The 19,080-nt window shown below is 43.4% G+C and overlaps 1 protein-coding gene across 1 annotated transcript; it reads left to right on the top strand.

Annotated features, from left to right (window-relative positions):
* The first annotated feature begins 4,404 nt into the window (after positions 1–4,404).
* LOC148430277 (putative G protein-coupled receptor 173) lies at positions 4,405–5,949 on the top strand. Its single transcript, XM_088466638.1, has one exon. It carries the CDS (start codon positions 4,604–4,606, stop codon positions 5,720–5,722), a length of 1,119 nt encoding a protein of 372 aa, XP_088322764.1. The 5' UTR covers positions 4,405–4,603; the 3' UTR covers positions 5,723–5,949.
* The last annotated feature ends 13,131 nt before the right edge of the window (positions 5,950–19,080 follow it).

Genomic DNA, 19,080 nt, shown 5'->3' with positions numbered 1-19,080 from the left:
CGCTGACAGGGAAGGCTTCCTCCCCTGGCTAGCATATTAACCCCAGGGCTTGCCGGCATCCCGCTTGCCATATATCCCTGGTGGTCTAGTGGTCCCACGGGTTATTCCTCCTCAGAGGGGGAGCCCGCCGCCACCGCTAGCGGCCCCCGGTCTGTCCCCTAGGACCGGGGGCAAAGGACTGCATGTGCAGGCAAAACCCGCGAGCCGCCGCTAATCGGCGACTCGCGGCTTACCTTGTCCCCGGCGACTCCGGCAGCAGACCAGGGAGGGACCCAGAGTCCGGCTAGTACGGACTCTGGCCTCCCGCCGCGATCCCCAGTGCAGTACTGGCGTCGCGGCGCCAGCGAGGAAGGAGAGCGGCAGCGTGGGCGTCTGCATAGACAGCCCGTCGCTGCCACACTAGAGCCTCTGTTTTAAAATAAAAATCTAACAGGCTCTTTTTTTTTTTTTTTTTTTTAAATAGAAAGCTTTTGGGGGCTGCTCCTGCAGCCCCCCTGCGCAGGTGACCCTACTCCGGCCGGGCACCAACTCAAACTGAGGTGCTGTGGCCGGGGGCGGGGTATAGAGGAGGACGGACCCAAGTGCATCCTGGGAGCAGCTAAAGCTTTAACTGCGTGGTGCCCATGGATCCAGATCCAGCTATACCCCAAGGTCAACCCTGTGGACCCCCTATGGACCATGAAGTAGAAATTCTAGTTAAGGGGTTTCAGAAAGAATTTAAAGATTTGAATGATTGAGGAGAGTCTGATCAGACATGGTAAGGAATTCCATAGGCGGTCTGGGAGAAGTCTTGTCGGCGGAAGGTGAATATTTCCAGATGAGATCTGATATGTATGACATGGCCTTGTTGTTGAGGGTTTATATTTGAGGGTACTTTTAATTTGGCCTGTGCAGCAGCATTTAGGATGAATTGCAGTGGAGATAAATGGTTGAGGGAATTCCAGATAGGAGGAGGTTGCTGTGGCCAAGACTGAGAGAACATGTAAGGTTGGGTGCACACTTTGCGTCCGGCCAATACGAGGCCCAATGGTTCCGATGAATGGTACATCGGACGGTCAGTACTCTCTGCACAATCCGGTGAACGACCGTCCAATATGTCGTTCACCGGCACCATTGACCTTAACGGCGTCGGCATCTGGGTCACTCACTCAGCTGTGCATGCAGACCGATGGAACAACCCCAATTAACGACCCGTGGAAGCATGCATAGTGGGAACACACTAGACGATGTGCCCAATATTTCGGCCCAATCCGCGAGATCAGACGACATATTGTAACCAGCTTTAGAGTCTTGGGTGAAATCCTGGTTAAGAAAGAGACATATTATAGCAATATTTTGTTGGTGGAGGTGACACGACTGCAAGAGCGGTTGGATGTTAGGTGTAGGAGAGGCTGGATTAAAAAATGACATAATATGGCAACGTGGTAGATTTATCTCAAGGAAAATTGAGTCTCACGTCTAATACAACAGGTTAGGATGAAGGAAGTAGACCGAATTTATTTTTGCAAAATGCTTATATATTTGTGCTGCAGAAAATGAGCAGGTGGTTTGTAACTTGGGGCCTGATTCATTAAGGATCGCAACTGCGATTAAACACGCAAACGGCCGATTGCTGCGATCTGCCTATGTATCGCAGTGCGCGAAGACTCCACTGCGATCAGGATGACAATACCGTTTGGGGGTGGTGACGGGGGGGTTGGCAAAACGCAGACGTGCCAGTGCATTTGGACACCGTTACAGGGGAGTGCATAAATTAGCCATTGCAAGGCCATACGCAGTTTGGGCTTTCACTGCGTGCGATGAGGTTAGCAATTCCTGAGTAAGGTCATACCTTGTGCAAGTGTTCGTGAGGCTGCGATGGTACTCAGTGTTACCGACGGTTTCGCAGTCTTGCTAAGTATTACGGATGTGTATGGAGGTAAAGTGGGTGTTCTTATGTTAGGCTGCATATGGCATTGCGATTGCAATCATTAGCATATCTTTGCAGAGAGACTGCGTGCGTAATCACTATTGCGATCGCAATAGTGATCCTTACTGAATCAGGCCCTTGGTACATGGAATACATTTTTCCACATAAATATCAGTGTATGTCTTATATGGTATAATAAAGAAATACAAATGTGTGTGTTTGTGTTAGAGACTAGACTAGTGCTAGCCATCTCAGTTGCCACCTCATGCAGAGTGAGTAGTCACACCTCAATTCATGTTTCTCAGAGATAACAACATTTCAGAACCATGAGTTCTCTTTCTATACTTAGTATGCAAAACCCTATTGTGTGTTTATTTCCTCGCACATTCTGAGATGACAGTTAATGCTGTAATATGTTGTGCACACAATTTCCTGAGGAATAAATAGTGTTGCAAGGAACAAATGAAAAGTTACTGAGTGCTCGCTGTCAGTTGTGCCAAACAGGAGGATAAGATAATGGTAAAATAGTCGGAATCGGTATGAAATACCGCCGGCCGCATGGTTCGATACCTGGCAGTGCCTGGCCAACATCAGCAGAGTTCCCGGCAGCGATAGCCCGACAGCGCTGGAAATCCCGATCGTGGATAGGTAAGTACTAACTAACCTAACCCCCTAACCCTCCCTTAGGGGTGCCTAACCCTAACCTCCCTCCCAAGTGCCTAACCCTAACCTCCCCAAGTGCTTAACCATAATCCCCCCTCTAAGTGCCTAACCCTAACCCCCCCCTTCCCCGCTGCCTAAACCTAAGTCCCCCAGGGAGATGGCTAACCCTAAGTCCCCCCCGGGGGTGCCTAACCCTAACCCTCCCTCCCCCTAGCCTAACCCTAACCCTCCCAGGGGGGTGCCTAACCCTAAGTCCCCCCGGGTGCCCTAAACCTAACCCTCCCCCACCGCAGCTGTCCGCTCGCGGCACCTGGCATCCCTTCGATCAGGATGCCGGGCGCCGGTCTCCCGGCATCGGGGAAATGTCAGGTGTCTACATCTAGACGCCCGGCATTTCATCCCTCGCCGGGATATGACAGTCGGGAAGCCGGCTGCCGGTATTAAGGCAGCCGGCTTCCCGACTGTATACCAAATAGTCTACATATTGCAAGCCTTGCATGCTGATTATATATTCTCATCATCAGTCTGAATTTCTGCATCAAAAGAGGCCCACAAAGACATTCATATTCTGTGTTTATAATCATGTTATTTGATAGCAGAGTTTAGTAAAAAGGCAGGTAATAATAAAGAACTATATTAATGCAGGTATTTTTGTATAAACTAACAACAAAATAAGACTACTATTTTAAGGAATAAAGGGCCTAATTCGGCAGCGTACGCAATAGCAGTTACAGACGCAGATCGAGTGGTTTGCCATCGCGAATGCGTATAAGCCACACTGTGCAGTGATTGCATTGCGATTATGGACGCACAGAAGACTTCATCACAAAGTGAGTGACAGGCTGTCAGCATTTGGCGGTGGTGACGGTGGGGGTGAGTTGCCGGAAGAACGCAGGCGTGTGTTTGTCCGCTTGAACGCCGTTTCGTGGACGTGCATAACATTAGCCACTGCTATTGCCTACGCAGCATGAGAGCTCTCTGCATGCCAGGAGCCTTGCAGTGTCTGCAACTGGTCAAACTTGTCGTAAATTCTACTGGACTGACCGATGTGCCTCGATGATACCGATGTGTAAGCAGGAGTGCGACATTGGACGTATACGAGAAAGCAGCAGGCGAGTGTCTTTAGCCTGGCTGTGCTTCGGCAGGTATTAGGATATTTTCGCTGCTGTGTTCCGTGCAAAATCGCAGCTGCGATCGCATTAGCGTTCTGCTGCTGAATCAGGCCCAAAGAGAGAACAGACCACTCTTACTAGAAAACAGTTATCCAAAAGGTTTCGTAAACGAGAGAGGAAGAAAAGTCATTATTGTTGTCTATCAGTTTTGTCATATGCACAGACTTAATGGTAAGAATTTCTTACAGGTACTATGAGGAACTCTGCTAAACTATTTAAAGAGGAGGAGAATAGCTGGTGCAGTGTAGTATAAATATATTTTCGTATATTGTATAAAAGATGAAAAAACGCTTAAACAGAAAGCTTTCTATAATGACCATTATGGCTTCTAGATCCCATACCTGTGTATTTAAATATGATTAAAGTTTGATATCTATCCTTCTTAATAAGCCAGGAGTTACAGCGATCAGAAAAAAAGTCTTTCGATTATCTAGAGCTTTAAATTGGTAGATTGTAATCCTCACGTTTAGCCTGAAAACTGCAAATATTTACATTTTAAAATACAAAAGTTATTGTGAAACCTTTATTTGACTAATGTGTTACTTTTTTTTTAACAAATGCTGTGATGACAAAATAATAACCTTTATTTTTCCTCTCTCGCCCCCCCTTTCCCCAATTTTGTTCCTCCATCATTCCGTCATTAAATAACCATATGCTGTACAGTCATACCCATATTTTGGTCTTGCCACAAAACCTTTATCTCTTTTTTTTCATCTTCTCCCACTACCCTTTGTTTTCCCTGCTGCCACTTGAATACCCACCAAACCTGGCCCCCCTAAATATCACCGTAATTGGAAATGGAGCAGCACAGAAGGAGAAGGGGGCACTGACCAAAGGCTAGTTGGAGCCGGCCTCCAACATGGCTAATGGCAGTGATTCAGAGGAGCTGTCTGGCTCTCTTACCCAGTCAACAGCCATCTCCACCCATCTCAAGCTGGTGCTACTGGGTTTCATTATATGTGCCAGTTTGGCAGGCAACCTACTGGTTTCCCTGCTAGTGCTAAAAGACCGCTCCTTGCACAAGGCTCCTTACTACTTCTTGTTGGATCTCTGTCTTGCCGATGCGGTTAGATCATCTGCCTGTTTTCCATTCGTCCTGCTTTCCATCCGCAATGGCTCGGCCTGGGCCTACAGCCTATTAAGCTGCAAGGTTGTGGCCTTCATGGCAGTCCTATTTTGCTTTCATGCCTCATTCATGCTCTTCTGTATCAGTGTTACTCGCTACATGGCCATTGCCCATCACCGATTCTATTCCAAAAGAATGACCCTCTGGACGTGCATTGCAGTTATATGCATGGTCTGGACACTCTCGGTTGCCATGGCCTTTCCACCAGTGTTTGACGTGGGTACTTACAAATTTATACGTGAAGAGGACCAGTGCATATTTGAGCATCGATACTTTAAAGCCAATGATACCCTTGGATTTATGCTCATGCTGGCGGTGCTCATTGTTGCAACTCATATTGTCTATGCCAAACTACTCCTCTTTGAGTACCGCCATCGCAAAATGAAGCCGGTGCAGATGGTGCCGGCCATCAGCCAAAACTGGACATTCCATGGGCCAGGAGCTACAGGGCAGGCTGCTGCCAACTGGATTGCTGGATTTGGAAGGGGGCCTATGCCACCGACTTTGCTGGGTATACGTCAAAACACCCACACTGCCAACAGGCGTCTCTTGGGGATGGATGAGTTTAAAAGTGAAAAGAGATTGGGACGGATGTTTTATGGGATTACCCTCAGCTTCTTGGTGCTGTGGTCACCCTATATTGTGGCCTGTTATTGGAGGGTGTTTGTGAAAACCTGCAGTATCCCTCATCGTTATTTGTCCACTGCAGTGTGGATGACTTTTACTCAGGCTGGGGTAAACCCCATCATGTGTTTCCTACTCAATAAAGACCTGAAGAGCTGCCTTCAGCTCCACATCCCATGCTGGAGGACGAAAGCCTTGCTACCCAGGGAGCCTTACTGCGTAATGTAACAAGGAAACCATTGCACTCCCAATCTCACACTAACCTCAGTGATTGGGAGTAGTGGATTTACATGACCAAGTTGGCACAATCGAGGAGTCGATATGTTGGACCAACTTAACAATGAAAAAAAAAAAAAACACACAAAACAACAAGCTGAAAGACTAAAGCCTTTTTAAAAAAACAAATGAAAACAAAACAAATAATGTTTCCTTTTTCTAGAGATGTAATTGGCTAAAGAAAGACTTGGTGGGTGGGGAGGGGAGGGGAGTGTGAGAATTTCTGGGATGTCTCTTTTTTATTCCAGCTAGTGCATAAAGGGAGATTGGTGATGGCCGGGTGGGGGTGGGAGTGGCGATGGAGGCAATGCAAAGTGCGTCTGGTGGGAGGGGAGGCTGATGGGAATTTATGTATTTGTTTATGGGCATATTTATTGAAATGGTTATAATGCCACTACTTGTATTAATGTCTTTTGATTGATACAAATGTGAGGGAATTTGCTTTCTAGTTTTTTTTTCTACTGCTTTAGAAAATTCATGTCATATTCACATTGGATGTAAAACGGCTAAATCCAACGAGACAATGATGAAATCCTAAAGGTACCCCACACACAACGTCTCTTTGAATTTGACTTATTTGTTCACAAAACAATCTGTTAGCCTTTGAATAATTTATACACGGACACAGAAAATTCTGGCTCAACTTGGTAACACTGTACATGATTAGAAAAGCAGTTGTCTAATTATGATTGATCAACCTGCCCACACACACAGCGAGGCAATTGTTATTAAACACTGACCAATCAAAATGATTAAACTTTGATGACAAATATTTCTGATAGAACTTTTCCATAAAGAACCTTCCAGTAAGGTATCCCATGTGCTACATTGTAACGATAGCCCTCATCAAATATAATTGCATGGTAATAATAAAAATGGCTGTGTGCGTGTAGGTACCTTAAGGCCAATCACTAATTCAGCCATTATTTTAGACTTTGTAAAAGAAATATTGGTCAAGCACTACAATAACATAAGCAAATTTTAAAGGCTCTTTAACATCAATGTTTATTTCTCTTTAGTTATATTTAGCAAATATCAATTTATGAACATCCTGTCCGCTTTACAGCATTCATATGTGGCTAGGCAGATTTAATCTTGACACTATGGGGCAGATTCACGTTTAAAGGCAAATTCCAATGGCGACTGCACCCGTCTATGGGCGATTAAGTGGTCTATGTACTATGCCTTGGGGAGAGATAAAGTGGATGGAGATAAAGTACCAACCAGTCAGTGCCTAAATGTCACTTTAAGGGCTGTGTTTGAAAAATGAGAGTTAGGAGCTGATTGGTTGGTACTTTATCTCCGCCCACTTTCTCTCTCTCCAAGGTTTAGTACATAGCGGTCTATTCACTAAGCCTTGGAGAGAGATAAAGTGGAGAAAGATAAGTACCAACCAATCAGCGCTTTACTGTCACTTTACAGGCTGAGTTTCAAAAATTTGAGTTTCAGAGCTAATTGGCTGGTACTTTATCTCTCTCCACAGCTTAGTGAATAGACCCTTTATTTTCAGACAGAAAAAGGCAAAAAACCCGGCTTTTACCCGGCATTTGCATGCTGGGTTGTTTTGCGTGTCCCTCCCTGTACCCCCCTTCGGACAGAAGAGCAAATTACCGGATCATACACTTCTACCTGGTAATTTGCTGATTAACATAGGTATTTCCTTTGTCTGAAAGGGTCAACTCGGGTCTAAATTCCCGGGTCTCTGACCCTGGTAAATTCCTGGGTCGAAGTTCTGGGAATTTCGACCTGAGCTGACCCTTTCAGACAAAAAAAGACCCCTGTGTTGATCAGCAAATTACCGGGTAGAAATCTATGATCCGGTAATTTGGTTTTCTGTCTGAAAGAAGTATTATACACGCGTACCGATTTTAAAGTGCAATTTGATCGATAATGATATAGTTATCATTTAAATCGCTCTTTAAAAATTACCCTACCAACTTACCATCGACCAGCGATGCGCGGCCACGTATGGACGATAGCGATATATCTACATAGATCATCCAACACACCACCAACTTGCCAGCAACTATAGCAACCTATAGTAACTTGTTGTAGTTGCTGGCAAGTTGGTGGTGTGTTAGATGATCTATGATCTATCCATCCAACACACCAGGGAGGATGGAGTACGATCTGCCAGCGATATTGAATCTCTGGCAGATCGCTATGTGTGTATGCACCATAAGAGTCATACCCAACTCCATTTCTCATCTCCACCTGCAGCTCCAGGGGCGTAACTGGGCGGTAACGGGACATCTGCAGTCTAGGGTATGTAAAAAAATGGCGAGCTACGCTTTAGTTCTGCACCTTCGAAGATACGCCTGTTTTCAGATGTGTCTTTGGCACGAAGATTAAGGCTGGTGCAAGTGTGCACTGATAATGGCTATGAAGCCAAGTGTAAGGATAGATGTGTTGCAATCACTTATAGTTGTACAAACTTCATACTGAAGAATATACGCATTTTTACCCGACTTGCATTCAAATCTGCACCAGCCCCCAATGTTTTCATACATACTTTAGGTTACTTTGACCTAAATTGGGGAGGGAGTTTTGAAGAGATACTGCAAAAAGAAGTTTCCTATCTATACACACACACAAAACAACAACTACTGTCCTAGTAACGGCTGATACAGAATGCTACAGAAGTACTCAACATGAAAAAAAATTTTTAATGTATGAACCGTCATTTCATATAAGGATAAGTTTCAAACTTTCATTGTGTTGTTGTTTTTGTTACACAACATGACTGGTACTAGTTCATTGAAGACAGAAGTTGTGTACTGTGCACACAGTTCAGTCACTCTCAGCTTCGGAGATTAAAAGGGTTACAGTATGTTTATTTCGGATGACTGATGGTGGATAGGTGAAATTTGGGGTATGGAGGACTAAGGGCTAGATTGAGTACTCGACGGTTTAAACCCCAAAACTTAAAACGTCAATAACCTTAAATGCAAAACCAGGCATGCATTGCACTTATATTATTGCGGTTTTGTATCTCGAAGTTAAAAGCTGTCCCACTGGCCATATAGGACAACTCCCCATTACCACCCCCTGCTGATAACCTGTAAAGAAGGGAAGCTTTTGTGTCCCCAAGGTAACTCCCCTATAAGTACATGATTTCCTGTCCTGCAAAATAAAAATTAAATTTTGCATGTGGGCTCAATGAGAGACATTGAGTGTACCAAGCCTGCATTAGGTGATCGTGTCAGGGCACCAGCCAACCCCGCACATCAGAAAGTTTTTCACATCCACCGCCTATAGCTAAATGTGCTTCCTGTAAGAATAAACGCATTACATCACAGAGCATCCATCTGAGCTGCAGGGATGCATTTTTGGAAATGACCCTAAAACCTAATTCCACCAACTCACTTGCTCCCACTTATTTGAATTCTGGGGGTCCCTCCCGTGGGGATCCTTTCCCCTGTGTCAGATGCATAAATTGGTTTAGACATGTAACACTTAATTTGTCTAAACTAATGCAATAAAGAACACAGATCGTGGCTTGAGGGCAATGGACCTTATGCTGTTGGGAACCGGACAGAAGCATGGACTCCAGCAGTACACAGCAGATATCCTGGCCGATGACTCACAATAAATAAGGTAAGAGGTAGTAAGTATGGGGGCAGGGTAACTATAAAAAAACAAAAAACAGTTAATCAAAAAAACAACCATCTGGTCTGTATAGAGAAATTATTAAAGCCACCCCTCCCCATTATCTTTCCCACTCACTCTTAATTTCCCTATAATATAACTGCCTCAATGGAAAAGGTTAAAAAGAGCGAAAAACTTCAAGAAGGGATTCTGATCTGCCTACATAATACAATTAAGTCCCAGTTATCATTATCCAAATAATAACCTGTAGTAAAGGTAGCATGGGCCGAATCCACAGGCAAAATGGATCAGATAAGAATCACAGAGACCAATCTTATTAAATTAAATTTGATATGAGAAAGATACTTACAATGCTTAAAATATATATAAAATCAATTAATACGAACACGTACAAATATAGCCTTATGCAAATAATTTTCTGGAAACTTCAATGAACAGTTTCACAATCTGTTTGCTGGAAGACACGTGAAGATGGAACAATTCCTAATGTCAAATTGGCTTCCAGGAATTGTAAAGTTCTGCATGTGGATATGGTATTTAACCCCATCTGTTTGTCAAGTTGTCCCCCCACCCACTTTTTCTTGGCTTTATGTGTCAATGCAAATTAGCCAATACCAAGCTTGTCAAAACAACATTCTTTGGTGGTGGTGGTGGTGAAAAGGAGGGGGTGACACTCTCCAGGCAATCCTCATATTTTTACCATTATCTGTCTGTTGGATCATTTGCTGGCAGTCCTTATGGGCTATACATAAATATGCCACCCTACCCCTCACATGGCATCTTAGAAAAATGATTAACTCTGTAGATGGATATTACACCTCAAGGGTCAATTGCAGGTCACCATGCTGGTAATTAAAATAAATACACTTAATAAAGGGTTACATGTTGTCTAATAATTAGTGATCCATTACATAATCACAACACAAACACGTTTTTTTTAAGCTTACACAGGCCCTACCCATCACAAGAATAGCTGCAGAGTACTAATGCTAGATACTCTCATAGTTCTGGTGGAGTTACTCCTATCCCAGTTCCAGCACCTCTCCCCCTATTGATAAGGACAGGGAAATCATCCTGTTTTATTCCACAACAACCAATTACATATTCAATATATTTGATAAATCAAAATGTTTCTCTGACTATCTGAGAAGCAGAATCTACAAACATCAGACTGGGCCTCGGAGAGGTTGGCTCCAACTACCAATCTTTAAAGAGAGGTGTATAGATCAAGTGATAGACCACACAAACAGGTGTATGTATCTAATCCACACATTAGGGCTAATTAAACAGAGCCCCCCCCCCTCTCCCCTGACCCTGTGCTAAAGTGACCCTGACCCATCACTTGTATAGATAAGGTCTTATCAGATATTCTGTGTAACCTCTTTATTGATGCTGATCATCTAGAGACTCTTTTGTGCTAAGGCACAGTGACATTGAACACCTAACCTGTCACTGAACTGAGCCACTAACTGGAAGGTTTCATAATCAGACTTTCCCAGCAGGTGTACTAAATAGGAACAGCATGGAAGCAAGAATGGTTTGCAGAGCAATATCACACATTGTAATAACAGGAAGAAACAACCCAGTCCACACATGACTACTGCTGTAAAAAGGACACAAAAAGCGAAACACACACCTGATTCTTTAACAGGGAGGGGACTAGGACAAAAACAGGCACAATTAAAAATGTTAATCGCAAACTCCAGTTTTATGAAATGTTAATATAATAATATCTAACTATTGGCACCCCATTCTGCTGCATCATCCATCCGTCACTGGGTGCATTAGACCTGCTTGCCGAGAATTCAAACTATTGCCTGCTCACACTGACAGTCTGAGATACCAAATTCTGATGCATAATCCAACCACCACTGGATGTATTATCCATGCTAGGTGAGAATTCAAACTATTTCATATTCACACCGACAGTCTGATACACCCCATTCTGCTGCATCACCCATCCGACACTGGAAGTTCTGCTTCCTTGACACCAGACATTACACAGTGGTGAGTGAATACGCTTGTGTACCGCTCCACTATCTCAGCCATGTTGGTATTCTGGGACAAACAGCTAGAAATGTAAAAATCAATTAAGCCGCTGATTTTGGTACACATAACTTGAAAACTACTGGAGTTAGGTGGAAGGTTTGCATTCAGAAATGTTACTTATACCTCTTTTCCACCAAAAACCCGGGTCCGACCTGGGTTTACAGACATGGTTCTAACCCAGGTCAGACACCGTTTACACAGCACCATCGATCTGGGTTATTCTCAGGTCAGCCCCGTTCACACTGAACCTGGGTCTGCCCTGCTAAACTTGTGAGGTCATAAAAGTGGGAGGTGACTACTCCACAACCACCAATCAGCTTGTTTTAGGCATGACCCAGGTCGGATAACCCGGGTTGCGCCGTTAACACTGCACCATTACCCAGGTCCATCCTGGGTCCGACCCTGGTAGCTACCTGGGTTGGATTGCAGGGTCACTTGACCCGGGTTATTTTTCAGGGACTCTTTTACACTGAGCTGTGACCCAGGTAGACCCAGCAATAACCCAGGTTTTTGCTCTGGTGTAAAAGGGGTATTAGATTAGGGGAATGTTATATTACAGTTTCAGGAACGGTATAGTTAGGCTTTAAATTCTTTGTCGTGTTTTCCCCTGCCACCGTATTGGATGTTTTCGGTTGAAATTTTGTTCAGATACAGTTTATTTTCTCTACGGTGGGGCTCACACATTTTGTTGACCCAGCGGCTTGGCGACCGTCCCACTGAAGGAGCGATGTGGTAAGCAAACACACTTATCAATCGGTCACTCGATATCTCTGGCCAGACATCACAACTAGGTGGGCATTTACATTTGCCTGCCCAGTTGCGATGTAATCGTCGGTGGTTCCAAGGCCAACATAACGGGTCTGTCGGTAAGTTGCCCATACACAATGGCAGATACCACGCACAATCTGCAAGGTATATCACAAAAGCCGCACTGTACGGCCGACACAATATATCTGTGAACAACGTTGTTCACCTATATATCGTGCATACACACGAAACGATGCACTGAATGATATATTGTTCGTCGCCTATACAAGCAATATATTGTACAGTGTGTAACTAGCATTAGAGCTATCACAGCTTTTCGGCGACATTGAGAAGTACTCTGCAAATATGAAGCACAAAATGTTGATGCTAAATTGCATATACAGGGATATGGTTTTGATTTGATCTCTTCCATGATAACATCTATAGTAAACCTATTTTTAGTTTTTACATTTTGTAATAGTACCCCTTTATAGTACCCTCATACTTATATAGTAATTAGACGTTAAGAAATACTTGCACAGTATACAAACACTATGTTTCTACAGTCACACTTCACACAAGGTAATTATCAAGTATAAGAGACTATAATATACAGGTGTATCTCTAATGCTTCACACAAATGATTATGATTAGATAAATGCTTTGCGGTTCTAGCAGTGACTATATTCCAGCACGCACCATGGAACCACATATATATCCTTCCAACTGTCAGGATTAGCCTCGATTTGAAGGATCGGTCCTATTGTCCCAGCGGTTGACACGTTTGTCCCTGCTCACCATGGTGAACTAGTCACTTGTGCGTATGACAATTCAAGGGAGAGAGGGAGCCTAGCTCTTCTGAAGAATTCGAAAAGACCATGTCCCCTCTAAAGTGTATGTGACCACACCTAGGGCCTGATTCAGACCCGCTTGCTAGATGCGGCCGCTCTCTCCGAGCGTATGCGGTTCTAGCAGTGACTATATTCCAGCACGCACCATGGAAGCCAATATACTGTATTCAAAGCATGAGTTAGAAAAATTCACTTATGTTGCTGATTGATCCACATACAGTCACAAGGGCATGGTGGAAACATTTCAACCAGCGCTCATGATACAATGAAAAATGGTGTCACGATTTGCAGAAGCGAAATGATTGATGACCACCCCCCGTGCGCCTACCGCCCAGAGCCTACACCTGCATGCGGTGACTGTGAGACTGAATCCTCAGGGGGCATTCAAGGTTAATTGGAATTAAATGACAATCCTGAGAATTAATGAGGGAAATTAGGCTATGTCCCACTAAGTTGGTCGTCCTCTTTACTATCCATGAGATACAGGAGGATATTCTAAATGGTTTATTATACACACAATTGCTATATACCTGTATAGAGATATAACTCTGTGACTGTTAGGTGCTGGACAGATAGTCAGCTAATATAAAAGCAGGAAAACGTAGCTACAGTAAGTAATATAGACTTAAAACAAGGCCCAGTATAATTTAAATATTCAATTGCCAGCAATCAATGTGATTATTCACATTGGGCTCAATTTACTAATATATACAGTCATGTTAGAAAAGGAAGTACAACATCTTTGAAACGTGTTTTTGTTTGTGCAAATTTCCTTTATTAGTTTCAAAGAATGACCAATAAATGTTGAAAAATACATTGAATATCCATTAGCAAAGGGTTTAAGGACAAGGCAGAGACAAAATAAGCCTATCACGCATATTTAACAATCATCTAATCCACACCACATCCTAAAATTTGTTAAATCTAATCCTAAGTGACAACTAATCAGTGTCTACTTTTTTATTCAATCAGAAAATAAGCTAAAATGAAGACTTTATGAGACGTATTCAAAATGGGTGAAATTTTTGCCAAAAAACAGGCGAAAACGGCAACAGGACGAAAAAAAACTGGAGAAAAGTTTTCTTCACCCCCGACCAGGCGGAAAAAAAAGCAAAATCCCTATTTTTGGCTAAAAATGTAAGGATTTCTTTCAGAAACCTTTGGACACCCCACCTAATGATGAATTACCGGAAAAAAACATTTGTAAGTTGCGTACTTTGGCAAAAAAAAAACACGCAAATTTTGGGCGGAGAAAATAAAAAACGTTGAAAAAAGATAGAAAGCTATTTTTTTCCAGGAAATTACTGTTCCACGGAAATTGGGGATTCTTTAAAATGGGCGCAAGTATAATTTCGTGTCGTAAAAACACAATTTTAAAAACCGTTAAAAAAAACGCCTGCTGCGACCGCGTGATATTTAAAACACTTGACGCATCCTTACCGCCCATCGAAAAATCAGACTCAATACGTTAAAACCATTTAGAACTTTAAAAATAATAAAAAAATTTGCGCTGTTGTATTCCACCAAAGTTCACAACTTATGATTTTTTTTTCCCGGTAATTTATCATGAAAGAAATCCCCACATTTTTAGCCACAAATAGGGATTTTGCATTTTTTTTTCGCCTGGTTTGGGATGGAGAAAACTTTTCTCCAGTTTTTTTTCGCCTGTTGCCGTTTTCACTTGTTTTTTGGCGAAAATTTTGTGTTTTTTTTTTAGCAAAAACGGCCGGTGAAATAAACGGCCGTTTTCGCCGCTAATTGAATGCGGCCCTGTGTATGAAAAAGTGAGTACACCCTTACAGCTTTCATATCCATAGCAGAGAGGGTTCATCTGAAGCTGGGTAGACAAGGTACGATCTGCACAAGCAACGATATCGCTGAACGAATTCCCTTGAACTTTTCTTTAGTGCAGGACAAGCAATACTGAGTGTACACACCGAAAGATATCTATGATAGATATCTTTCAGTGAAGTCATCCTGCCACATCTCTTAACTTGCAAATCGCGATGTAATCGTCCAAGTTGGCCTGCATGTACGGACGACCATAGATATCGTTATCGTCCATGCGGGAATGGGCATCTTTGGTCAATATGAACGATTTATCGTTGAACGATATCATGATCGTTCACAAATATTGTACCGTGTGTACGCACCTTAAAGTTGCATACACACGGGACGACCTATTCATCAATCAATATCGCTGAACGATCTCCTTTGAATTTCCTGGTGTGTTGGATGAACGATATTGTTCATCCACACACCAACAATATCACCCACGACCAACAACCATTCCCTCCTGCAGGCACTGATAGATATCGTCCAGGTTAGCCTGCGTGCATGGACAATTAACGATATCGTTATCGTTCCGTACGGGAATGCACATCATTGGTCGATCGTTGGCAGCATAAAAATTAACAATATAAACGATGAAAGATATAGTCATCGTTTATATTGTTCATTTAAATCGTACCGTGTGTACGCGCCATAAGTCAGATACTGCAAATCACATGCACCCCGTCATTTGATCATCAGGAAGTGCCACCACCTCTATACACAAGCTGCAGCGTGGCAGATCAGCCTGAGGCAACTGTGCTAACACTATGGCAAGGAGACAAGACAGCCAAAAGATCTCAGAGAAACAGTTATTGTCTCTCATCCACACTCTTTATCTGCTCCCATTCACGATTAGAAGACTTTTTTGGGATGCACCCACTCTGTGGAATGCCCTCCTCCGCACAACAAGTCTTTCCTCTGGTCTCCAAACCTTCAAGCATTCTATGAAAATTCACCTCTTCAGGCTGCGTATCAAATTCCAGAACCACCCACATAACCATCATAAGCTTCCCTAACTAATTACAGCCCCTCTATACAGTCCACATATAACTTTACATATTTTCTCTTTCTACACTCCCACATCCCCCTGAACCCAGGCCAACATCGCTGGACCATTTGCAATAAGTAGCCCTTATCCTTATGTGTCAATGCATATTTCCCTATAGAATGTAAGCTTGGAGGAGGACCCTCTTACCTCTTTGTCCGTCTGATATTACCCAGTCTTGTTTTATTACTGTATGTTCCCAACTGTAAATTGCAACAGAATATGCTGCGCTATATATGTAACTTAATAAATTAAATAAATATCTATGTATAGATCCCAAAAATGAAGAATTTATAGTAAGAATGACATAAGGAGATCATAGTCCTGCCTGACTGGTCATCCTGTTGCAGGCCACCATAAAGTTATAGGTGTGAGGGCTGTGTGGCTGGGATGGGCGCCGTGTAGTAGATGACAGCTCAAGTCAGAACGATTGGATCACGTTTTGCGGCAGCCGGTGGAAGTTACGGTGATTAATCTCTACGGCTAGCTTCATCATTATATTATACATACAATCAGTACTATCATTGAGAAAGTAAAGGTGCCTACACACTTACCGATCTGCACACGATCCGACATCGTGTACGATTTCCCTTTAAACTCCTCCCCGGCAGCTCTGCACACAATTTGGTGTTTAAAGTGTCCAATTTACAAACGATCTATCGTGCATCCAGACTTTTTCCAGTGCATTTGTGTTTCCAAGATTGGCAGATCTGCCCTACAGCACGGCAGATCTGACGATGCGATGTGCGACCAGCGGGGACGCGCATCGCATAGTGATCGTGAGTGGGGACTCACGATTTGGGCATTTTTTACACGATCTGTCGTTCCAATGCGTCGGAATCGTCCAGATCGTGTAAAAAGTCGGTAAGTGTGTAGGCACCTTAAGGTGATGCAGTCTCATTGGTTTTTAAAATGCAAAACTCATTTAAAGATGTTAATATATGATTTTTAGACCATGTGATAACTTTTAGACTTACATTTTTGACCTCCTGGTTTTTGCAGGCCAATTGTCCCAGTCCCCACAAAGTCATTCTGTAAAAGAGTTAGAGCACCATCATTATTTCAATTGACAGATCATTAGCACCAGTTTATTTGTAAGGCATAACAAAACTGCGCAGCGCCAGTCAGAATAACATATTATACAAAGTACAATTCATATATGAGAACAGCACAACATACGCGGCTGACAAATGATGAGCGAGACGCGAGACAGAGGGTAGAGTGGCCTCTGCTTGTGTGTGCTTACAGTTGCAAATGTAAGGCACAACTAAGTCCTAGGGGTATATTCAGACTTGCCTACCCTCCCGATCTGGTCAGGAGCCTCCCGAAAATCGGGTGCCGCTCCCGACCTCCCGGGAAGGCAGGCAAGCCTCCCGGGTGCCGACGACCCCCTCCTATCCCCCGCAATTACATGTAATACCCCAACAGTGGGGGGGGGGGGCGATTCGCATCATTTTGGCGCCGCCCCCTGCTTCATACTGCCTGTAATATCAGTAGTGTGTAGTGGGGGCGGGACCAAAATGACAAGATTGAGTGGCTCCGCCCCGCCCGCAAAACTCGTCATCTGGTCGGCCCCGCCCCTGTTTTCTGGCCACGCCCTCCCAGTCATGCCGATCTAGCTGCTCCCTCCCGAAAGGGGCAGCCAGATAGTCGGCAAGTATGGGTATATTTATTAAAGAGCGGGTTTTTAGAAGTGTAGATGTTGCTCATAGCAACCAATCAGATTCTACTTAACATTTATCTAGCACCTTCTAGAGAAGATAATAGCTAGTATCTGATTGGTTACTATCATACTTGCCGATATTCAGCTCTCTCCTCCCGGGAGGGAGCTGCATGCCTGCACACAGTGGGGGGCGTGGCCGGAAAATGGGTCTGTTTTGGGGGCGTGGCCGCAGGTTCGTGTCATCATGGCCCCGAAAATAAAGGCATTGTGAAGCAGGGGGCGGAGCCACGATTCAGCGCGAATCGCTTCATCGGGCCCCCCGCTGCGGGACTTTCTAGTAGGCAGCCAGGAGGCTTGCCTGCCTTTCCGGGTGGCCGGGAGTGGCACCCGATATTCGGGAGGCTCCCTACCAAATCGGGAGGGTATGCAAGCCTGGTTACTATGGGCAACATCTCCACTTCTCTGGCTACTATGGGCAACATCGCCACTTCTAAAAACCTGCTCTTCAGTAAGTTTTGACTATAAAAATTATTAGACTAGTAAAGAAGATATTCATAATATTTCTTTAAATTTCTATTATTATTTTTATTGTCAAAACTTTGGAGTATACTCAAGTATGACAGTACAGGCTCTGCCAACCTGCCTCACATCACTGATATTATATATCTCCATAGAGAATTTGGTACTTCCGTATCTTTGCGGCCCCCTGGTTACGCTGCTTACGTATCATCACTGAATAATGAAGATACGTAAGTAGCGTAACCAGGAAATACTATTCGACCCCTTGTGGGCTTGCTGCGCTCGCCTTGCAGCAGGCACGGTGGCTCGCTTCGCTCGCCACATGGATTTATTCCCCCTTAATGCCCACTTGGATGGTAGGGAATGACGGGGGCCGAATAGTATTTTCTGGTTACGCTACTTACGTAGCGTTACCAGGGGGCCGCAAAGATACGGAAGTACCGAGAATTCCGAAGGGGAGGGCAGGGTGTTTAAGGTGCTATACCTCAAAAGCTATAGGAGGTACCGAGTTGAAATTTGGTAGGGGCGGATAGAACTGTCACATGGTGCTCCATGCTAAATTTCAGGGCATAAACATAAAAAATGAGGATTTGGGAGTAATCTAAAGCTCCAGCTGTCCCATTTCTCTGACATATATATGTAAATATATATATATCTGTGTGTATATATATATATATATATATATACACACAGATATATATATATTTACACCACACACTAATATAGATACAAACATATATATATATATATATTTATATATATTATTTATATATACAAACAACGGGGGGCATTACCCTATAATTTTTTTTATATATATTTTTTTATAATTAAGATAGTGTATTTTTCAAATATGTTGTTATAGACTGTGATAAATTATATAATAAAAAGAACACGTCTTGGATTCTTCTTTTCGTGGTAAAGTGCATTGCTGGAATGGATTCTAGAATGACAGAATAGAACAGTCACGAATTATAAAGAAAAGATGCGGGTTTGC

Source organism: Taudactylus pleione, unplaced genomic scaffold (assembly GCF_031769625.1).
Source record: "Taudactylus pleione unplaced genomic scaffold, aTauple2 ptg004160l, whole genome shotgun sequence".
NCBI lineage: Eukaryota > Metazoa > Chordata > Amphibia > Anura > Myobatrachidae > Taudactylus > Taudactylus pleione.
Note: the sequence above shows the minus strand (reverse complement) of the source record. Positions and strands in the feature narration are given on the sequence as shown.